General features: G+C 31.5%; 1 protein-coding gene across 1 annotated transcript; it reads left to right on the top strand.

The window, feature by feature from the left end:
• Window positions 1–4,940: 4,940 nt before the first annotated feature.
• Window positions 4,941–9,180, top strand: LOC143059425 (uncharacterized). The gene is made up of 5 exons (XM_076232916.1): window positions 4,941–5,036; window positions 5,568–5,645; window positions 6,872–7,057; window positions 8,571–8,663; window positions 9,149–9,180. The coding sequence occupies exons 1-5, from the start codon at window positions 4,979–4,981 to the stop codon at window positions 9,178–9,180; spliced, it is 447 nt and encodes a 148-aa protein (XP_076089031.1). The 5' UTR covers window positions 4,941–4,978.
• Window positions 9,181–10,180: the final 1,000 nt, after the last annotated feature.

Raw genomic sequence — 10,180 nt, 5'->3', positions numbered from 1 at the left:
AATTTTTGGCTTTCAAAAATTTGACATTGATAGTTCATTATGATGGCAAATCCATAACATCGAAAAATTATTTTCAAAAAGACTTCAAATCTGTATAAAACCTTGCAGTGCCTAAAGTTAAAGTTTTTAAATATTTGACAGGGGACAATATTTCTCTGAAGGATGTACTCTGGTCGGGTGGAGGATTTTTCCCGCTCAAGATATAGTGTAAAATATTTTGCACCATAACACCCATTTTATTAAAGACTTCAATAGCTTATAAAAGGTGTGTGTGGTTTGATTTAGTCAGTTAACACGAAAGTCTTCCTTTTTGAATTTACCCTGGAGTTCGGAATTTTTTATCTTTTGTGTTTGGGGAGTCTACAAAAAGACGTATAGATGAATTATGGTTAAAATGTTATGATGGTTTCCCACATGTCCCAAACCATATCAATCATTACATTCAAATTGTATGCTGTGAACTTAAGGTCATTGTAATATTCACAATGAGACCTGGTAACACCAGCAGAAGTGATCAGATTAATCAAGACAAGACAAGACAAGTTTATTATACACTCAGGCACATTGTGTGCAACAAGAGCAACAAAATGTAGTATACAAAATAATACGTTGGTCAATAAATGTTACAAATAAAAAATAACGCAACCCTTTTATCGAAAAAGAGGCTTTCAGTTTTTGTGAAGTAATTTCAGGATAGTACTAGCGTAGAGCTAAATTTTTAAGATAGATTATTAATAGAGTTCATGCACTTCGGATTGATTTAATATTGGCCAGGCTTTACGAATAAGGTTCGTCAGAATCAATTCTGTTCCGCTTCTGATTTTTCCGTTGTTGTAGTATCGGACGATTCCATGGGTAGAAATCATTAGGTTGCGTTGAATTAATGAATGGACTTTTATCTGCATCGATATTTTGAGTGTTTCTGTTCTTCATTTCTTTGTTATCCGTGTGTATTGGTTCACTGTCATCGCTTGGTTCGTATAATTCCCCTTCTATGAACAGCTTATCTCTTATAGCTTTCTTTCGGTCTTTCTTTGCCTGCTTTAATATAGGATATAGTTTTTTCCTCTTCTTTTCGATTTTTACCGGAAATTGTTCTCTGACAGAAATATGTGTCCCCTTTAATCAGAATAGTGATTTATATCCCATCATGATTTTCTCGGTAGAGGGTTACTGCCTACAAGGAATCTATTTAAACAAGGAGTTATACACATAATTGAAATTGTCATATAAAAGTTTTAAGGTGGTATGGGTGTCTTCCTCCATCTTGGATTGTAAAAAACAGAGAATCAAAGGTCCAGATTTTCCATCAAGTTAGCAAAATTTGATGCAGGAATGCAGATGTTTAATGTACATTTTCATTTAAAAGTACCAATTTATAAGAATATAACTTCTAAATATTGATATTTTTGCAAATATTAATTATTTTTGGTTGTTTTTATGTTTTTTTTTAAATTGGCATTTTAAGGGGAGGTAACTCTAAAAAAGTGCATTTTCTGAAGGATTCTGTATGGAATTTTCCTATTTTGTATTTTAGCCGGAAAAAACGTACGGTGACCCTATCTTTTCTTTTGATATTCTCAAAGCAGTGTCTGAATGCTATCTTTTCCTGAAGTATTTAACAATTCTATCATTTTGTTTAGTTTCTAATCACAAAATGGTGTTTTTTCCTGTATAATCCATACAAAATGTGTCATTTTGTTCCGTCCTGTAGCTTGAGAAAATGCGCGGTGACCTATCATTTTTATTATATTTTTCAACATGTATCAATAGATACAACGTTTTGGCAAAGTATGAACAAATTCTATCATTTTTATTTTAGACTCCCATACCACCTTAAGTAAACTATCAAAATTGTGCTGATTTAATGGCGTAAAATGTGGTGAGAAGGGAATATGGTCATTCTGAATATGATAATGAAACACATTAATGATCATTTTAGCAGCTGCTTTTCTGAATTCTTTGTTTGTTTTAGGCCGATTCCTCTATTCTTTTTCTTTTGTCCATTAACCATTACTAGTATTCTTCACATTGTAGCCCCTTTTTATTTTGTATTCTTATTTTGTGGTCAAATTTTCTCTCAAGTGTTATGTATTCTTTATTCTCTATTCACTTTTTTCTATCCAAATCGAACTAGACCTAAATAAATATTCCATGACTGTCATTAAAGTGAAACCAGATAATTACAGAAATACAGATAAACAAAAATTAAACGGACGAACGCTAAATCATGCAGTACTTTAAATATACATAAACATTAAGAACAAATGTGATCAGTAAATAGTTATCAAAAGTACCAGGATTATAATTTTATACGCCAGACGCGCGTTTCGTCTTCATAAGACTCATCAGTGACGCTCAGATCAAAATATATAGTATACATCTTTACCAAATTCCCCGTTTGTTCTACCTTATTATCTGGTATGGCCTAGTGGACATTAGATTGGACAAACACTGATAAGCTATTCACCTTTATAGAATAACTTTGGAAGAACAGAATGGTAGGTATTGTAATGTCAATACAAACTTTAATTCGATTAGTAACTTCCAAGATATACCAGCATAGATGGATTAGAAGAGATACGAATTTCCGTGATCGATTATACATTGTTCTTTGACTTAGGATTCCTCCTCATATATTCATCCGTAGAAAAATGCTTAGTCAAATAGTATTCAAAACTGTACTACGCGCATGTTAATTAAAGTCGCTCTAAGTTCAGTCCATATATTCGTTGATATATTGTTATCTATTGGAAGAACATAATTTTGTTTATCTCTCCTTCATACTTTGCAGAAATGGCCTAGTCAGTTTTCAAACAAATGTGGATGTTAATTAAAATTGTTTTCGCACTTAGAGGAAGATTGGTCAACCGATGTAACAGATATAATATATTTTAACGATAACAATATTAATAATTACTGCACCAAATAAATAAAGAATATTTTCATTTGAAGTAATCATATTCTTATTATGCTACGAATTTTGAAATACCATTGAATTGAATTCAAAATCCTCATCGGAACCACATAGTCTTCCAGATTTTCAAGTTAAAAGTTTCAAAAAATTGTTTTCACAAAAAAATATTTCATTTCCCTCAATGTTTTTTTTTTTTTCATTCATTCGTCGAACAAAGGCAAAGTTTGTGATAAAATCAAATATATTGTGAGCATTTTCTCTTGATACCTTGTTCGTTTGAGGAATTGATCTTCATCAATTTGTAAGTGCAGTTTTAAAAATGAGGCGAAATATATGACATTTCATCAAGTTGGTTTCTATCTGATATGTTTGAACTTCAAAGTGATGGAATCTTTTTGCATGCCGGGGAAAAATGAAAATCTACATTGTACCTAAAAAGGACAACATTCATAGTGTCGACCTAATAAGCTTTCCAAACAATCCAAAATGTATCCTCATAAATAAAAAAAAAAAGATTATTTATAATGTTTCAGAGCTTAAATTGATTAGAACATTTCGTGTAAGAAAACTTACTTCGTTTACGATGATTTCATGTCTTGGTATAATAAACATGGAACGATGTATTAAGATGTTTAACTTTTTTGGGGGGCATATAGCATTCCCTTTTTAATTTCAGAACTTAGTTGTTACTATTGCATTGTTTTTGTATGTATCGTTGACGCAAGCGCAGAATTGTTTGTGTCCAACTGATCAACCTTTAGTTATATACGACTCACCGTACACAAGAGACGAGAAACATGCAATCAAGACAACAAGAGACTGTCTCGTAATCACAAGTCACTATAAGGGTGGTTACAGTGTAGACATCGAAGGACTGGTAAGTTATACGTATCTAGCAGGTACTAACTAACAATTTAAACGAGGAACATTCGTGTCCCTTTTTGACGAACCAGAAAATCGTCTACAAACTAAAAGGAAGTATAAGCTTGGCCCGAAATACTTAAACTTTTTTTTGTCAGATATGAACTATATCCAGTACTTTCACGTACTTTGTTTAGAGATAAAAGCCGCTCTGATTCACTGCTTGCGAATCTAAATGACTATGACACATTTCATTATTCGAACCTCAATCTATTTATCACTCAAATTCAAATCTATTTAAAAACAATCTAAATAAACCTATAATCTAAAAAAAACCCCAGATCATTCATTTTTCTTATTTCATTAATGAAGACAGGTTATGCTACCATAGATACTGGTCGTATAGAGACAAACTGTGAACACAAAACGAAAGATGTTAACACAAGTAAGCAAACTTGATAGCATATAAGAATTCATTATATTTTATAAATCAAATTTTTTTCCTTACAAAGAATCACACATCATCATCATTTGAAATATTAGAGAAATCTTGCCGTAAATATTCTTATGATTATTTTTGCTTCATTGTTTGTACTTTGTAATTGTTTAGGTCAGATGCATATATAACAATTGATGCCTATAGCTCGTTCACGCCATCTGTGACGATCGTGTGGAAGTTTTTGTTATTTTCTCAGTTTATTTTACCTTATTTTGTATGTTCTTTATGGATGTATTTACTAAAATAAATAAACATACATTAATCGAGTACATCTGAGCTATTATGACACAATATAAATAAAATAGAGAAGATGTAAACAGGTCAAACTAACATGAAAGTACGATTTCAGAGTAATCGCACTTACTGAAAGCTAGTTAAAAACCAAAATCAATTGATACTAAAAAAAAACATGCATCAGATACTAAAATCAATTTAAGCACATCCCAGGGATGTAGTGTTTTAACGTTATGGACAGTCACAGACTTGTACAATTTCCAAATTAAATGTATCAACTTGAAGACAGAAGGAAATTTAGGATTAAACTTTATAGGACATATGTATCTTGATATTATTCCACAAAACTGGGTGAAGGAAAAAGATTGTAACGCAACAATAAATACAGGGGAAACTTCTTACAATGTTTTCAATTCAATATTTCAGGAAGATTCATTTTAGGTGATTTAGGTCTAGGTGTGCTAACCATGGCCTCTGCGGCGTCATGCTATATATCATGTTCCTCATGTAGTTGTGAAATAGTCGGTATGTTTTTGTATACGTATTATGTGCACCAACGAAACCTGCAGTATTTAGAGATGTAGATGTGATATTACTACCACCAGAGTATTTAGCTTATATTTTTTTGTTTATTGCATAACACTAAATGCTCTTTCGTAATTCTGGAAATACTAACGACACGGACAGCTTAACAAGACAGCACTCACAATAAGATTAATGGGATATGTTCTGTCCAATACGAACATCGAAAATTTTGGGAGTGATTTCAGTTGCTACGTAGCTGATAAGTCTTATTAGATACTTTTATGTTGTACTGATAAATTAATAGGGTTACTTCGTTATTTGAACACTGGAAGCATTCTCTTGTCAATAAATTTGCTGGTGTAATATCTTCCTTTATTCATTTACTTTATGCTTGGATTTGCATTGGACACTCTCAAGTACCATAACAAATACAGAAAATTTTACTGTACGATAAAATATAAACGACGATAACCTCAAGCATCTAGTCTAATATTATATATTTTTTCAAAGTTAATATCTTAATTTTTGCAGGTACAACGCAACAGCACTGTTGGGATGTGTTACCATGTAAACCCTGTAAAGAGCTTGTGTGCTACAAAAACAAAACTGGTATGCACGCACTAAATAGAATTACAGCAAAGAGAGTTGAAATCTTGCAAATTTGCTTTAATCTTGGTTTACATTTATTCAAGTCTTCGATGCAGCAGAATAATTTATATAGATATAGGAAGATGTGGTGTGAGTGCCAATGAGACAACTCTCCATACAAATAACAATTTAAAAAGTAAACCATTATAGGTTAAAGTACGGCCTTCAACACGGAGCCTTGGCTCACACCGAACAACAAGCTATAAAGGGCCCCAAAATTACTAGTGTAAAACCATTCAAACGGAAAAACCAACGGTCTAATCTATATAAACAAAACGAGAAACGAAAAACACGTATATATTACATAAACAAACGACAACTACTGTACATCAGATTCCTGACTTAGGACAGGTGCAAACATTTGCAGCGGGATTAAACGTTTTAATGGATCCAAACCTTCTCCCTTTTTCTGAAACAATAGCATAACATCACAACAAAGAAAAACATACGATAAAATATCAATTGGCAGACTTAACTCAATCAAAAAACGTATGATTAAACAATGAACGAATAAATTTGATCTGCGATATCTGAATACAAATGCACAGTTAATTAAATATTAGAGACAAACATTCATGACCAAAAAGCTAATTTAAAAATCAATATTTTTAATTGTTATGTTTCATCTTAAAAAAATAGAAAAACATTAATTTTATCTTGCATTACATTAAGTTTGATCTGTTCCAAACAAAGTAATGTATGTTTGCAGAATTGACCGAAGAATAAAACACAGTGTGCTACTTCTTGAATATAAATTGCTCAGTTTCAGCGTCCGAAGAATTTCATCTTAACCGCACAGTAACGAATCACCGATCGATCTTTTCTGTATAGTAACTGAATGCAACACTATCTAATACTAATTTAAGATACCGGCATGTATAAGTCAAAAGTGATTGCATGTGATAACGCATGTATTTATGAAAGTATAATATTCTGGTGTCAGCCTGAAGCTAAGTTGTTTGCTAGATTAATTAAAATGAAATCTATGTCCTTCTGTAACTCACAAAAGATTACAGGATTTTGTCAACAAAGGCTCTTTAGTGACTCTCAAACAAAACAAAATTACATATCATTAAAAGTTTTGCCAAATACATCGGACAAAGATAATTAATTCAAGCACAAGTCAAAGAAATACGAAACTTCGCTGTAATACGAAAGTTTAACATGTTTTATATACTTGAATACAGAAATCAGTACATCACCACCAACAACCACAGTTAAAGATCATTGTAACAGTTCACCTTGTCAGAACGGAGGAGAATGTCGGAACAAAGCCGACTCCTACAAATGTTTCTGTAAAACTAAGTATACTCCAACTCACTATGAGATATATATCGGACTCAACTGTGACGTTGGTTTCAAATATAACTTCTGTAAGTATGAAAGCTGAAGAGGAGTAAATGACAGTGAACTGTACTTTTTTCTATGAAACAGGTCCATTATTTTGACTATTGCTTGTATGAGAGGGATAAAAGAAAGGCGAAATATACTAAAGGGATATTCAAAATCACCGAAAAAAAATCTACGAAAAGACAAACAATAGTTCACTAACACAACACAGAAAACAAAAGATTGAACAACACAAATCCTTCCAAAATCACATAGATGATCACCTGTGCTCTGGAAGCAGATCCTTCTCCACATTAATAACATTTAATATATGAATAATAAAGGCAAATAAAGTAGTACGAAAGCTAAACATAACTACTAAGAGAATATAGAGTTTTGCGCAGCAGGAATCATATATTTGTAACTAATTATCCAAATATCCAGCGGATTTCAGCCATTTCAATTTTTTCTTATGTTTAAAAGTTATTGGAAAACGTAAGATGTTGATTCTATTTCATTTTTCATAAGTGATACGGATTACATTTATTTACCAAAGGCGTAGGTGAGAAATGGGCCAACTGCATCTTACTTGTACGAATGCTTCATGTTTAAGTCAATAAGTTTCTGTGTACATTACGTACCTATATGTTATGTCAACTCTTAATTACAAACATTTAATAACATTAATAATGGTAACAACTGTTGAATCCAGCATATCTACTTCTGCATTTTGTTTGAATACATTCCATGTGTGTTCACTGCCAATAAGGGCTTTTTCTTTTGATATCTTTCCTGCTAAACGGGAGAAAAATATTTATCATGATTTAAAGTAGATTCATAGTATACCGCCATCTTGGATGGTACAATCACAGTACAAAATCGGTCTAGTTATTTGCCCAAATCAGCAAATTTGGAAACAGATTTGCAATTTAATGGTTAGACTGTTTATTTATATAAAGAAAACTTGTTAATTTATTGTATTTGTCAAAATATTTTAGCAAATATCAACCTTTTTGGTTTTTAAAATAATTTTTTTTCAAATGAGCCATTTGAGGGGAGATAACTGTTTAAGTATAAAATTTATACTGGACTAATAGGACATTTCTTTTATTCTTACTTGTGGCAAGAAAACAAGTTCGGTGACACCATGTTTTCTTTTTATTTTCTTAACTCATATAATGAAATATATCTTCACACAATTTATTTCAAAATTCTATCTCACAGATTTTTTTATGCACTCTTATGTATTTTTTCATGAACAAACTAACCAAATGTAGGCAATTTTCAACGACTCATAGTTTGAAAAATAGCACGGTGACCCATACTTTTTATTATATTTTTGAAAAAGCATAGTAAAATCTTCGTTTGTCAAATTATAAGAAAATTCTGTCTCAAAAGACATATACTTATGATCTACCTTAAGATGTGCTTTTAAATTTATTAATACACATGTATGATTATGAAACAATTTAAGTAGCGATGGATCAAATATATATCCAACCAACTCAGTTATGATAATAAATTAAAAGTGAACATTGTTTAAATTTACTTTTAAAGCACACCAAACGACTCATCTACCACAAACAGCAGTAAATACTGACGCTCGAACTACAAATGGACCATCATCGACAACATTGAAACAGACATTGGGTATGTTTAAAATAACAACGAAAACAGCCTCTGGAACAACCTTTCGAACTCTAATTCTGTGTAAGGTAACATTTATCAATTTTTCAAAACGACTTTGTTTTTTTTCATCTCCTTGTGAGGTATAACCTCCTTTAGTTGTTCAACAGTTGACAACTCCGGTTAGCAGCAAAATAGAACTCTACTTTTAATTCAAAAGCCACAAGACGTCAAGTATCGCATTGCATATAATACATAGCAGGAAAAACTGCACCACTGTTTTGAATTTCGTCAAAGCTTGGCTCTGTGTGTCTATGAATGTTTACGTTAATAATTCAATTTTCAAGAAAGTGTGATAAAGCGTTAGTGATTGTCCAATTACGAATAATGATAATTTGTGATCTGAAACACAGCATTATTCCTACGTACCGAACGAAAGTTATGACACGTTTCACAAATTGATATAATCGTATCCCATAACATTTCACAAGTTATATTTTAATTAACAGGGTTTTACTCATATTATCAAGCATCTGTATAATTACACGGCGGCAGTTTTAATCTAAGCGATTTTTTTTAACTAAGTTTAGCGCATATTAATAAGAACTTGACATATATAACTTGCAAATAATAAACTTATTCACATAATATAATGTCCCCTCCCCCAAAACACCCCCCCAAAACGAAAAGTAACTGACAGCTAGTACAAAGCCAATAACAAATAATAAAAATAATCATGTACCTAAGACTAAACTATCAATTAGTACACATCCAACATCCAATAGATTTAGTGTAAAGACGTCACTAACAGATCGAGAAAAACATGACCTTGTGCAATGCCAATATATATTTTCACAGGAACAAACAACACTGATCCATGTCAAAGCTCCCCTTGTTTGAACGGTGGTTTATGTGTAAATAAAGGTCATACATACTCATGTTATTGCCAGAGTTCTCCACATGGATCTATTATAACTACTGGGAACAGATGTGAACTCCAGATAGATTTGTCCCGAACACATAGTAAGTTGATGTTTGAGAACCTATTTTTAAAATCTTCATATATCATACATTGTCATAGTTGATATTAAGACTCAATAATATATCACATTACAGAACTCTTGTCATTACAGAACTCTTGTAATACTAATGTGTGTCGTTTTTGTTTTTTTTTCACTGAAAATTTATTTTATCTATAAAACAGTTCAATTCCTTTTCAGTCATATTTGAAACAAAAAAGTTACATTTACCTAAACTTGGATTTTTATTTTGCTTTTGTATGTGTTGATTAATTCATATATCGAGGAAATTTCAAATATTTTTGATGTCCGAATGTCTGCAATTATTGAATTTCTACATAAATAAACGTCAGTGATAGTTTGTACACAAACCTTAATAAATTTGAAGTTACGATTTCAATAACAAAACATTACGTATAGAAGTTATTGATTCTTACCGAGGTAAACCAACCAAGTCAAATCGTATTGCTTGTGATAAAAATGATCGAAGAAAGGAGGTCAGATTTGTGATCACAAGAAATA

This window comes from Mytilus galloprovincialis, chromosome 14 (genome assembly GCF_965363235.1).
Source record: "Mytilus galloprovincialis chromosome 14, xbMytGall1.hap1.1, whole genome shotgun sequence".
Classification (NCBI taxonomy): Eukaryota; Metazoa; Mollusca; class Bivalvia; order Mytilida; family Mytilidae; genus Mytilus; species Mytilus galloprovincialis.
This window is presented reverse-complemented; position numbering and strand designations above follow the sequence as displayed.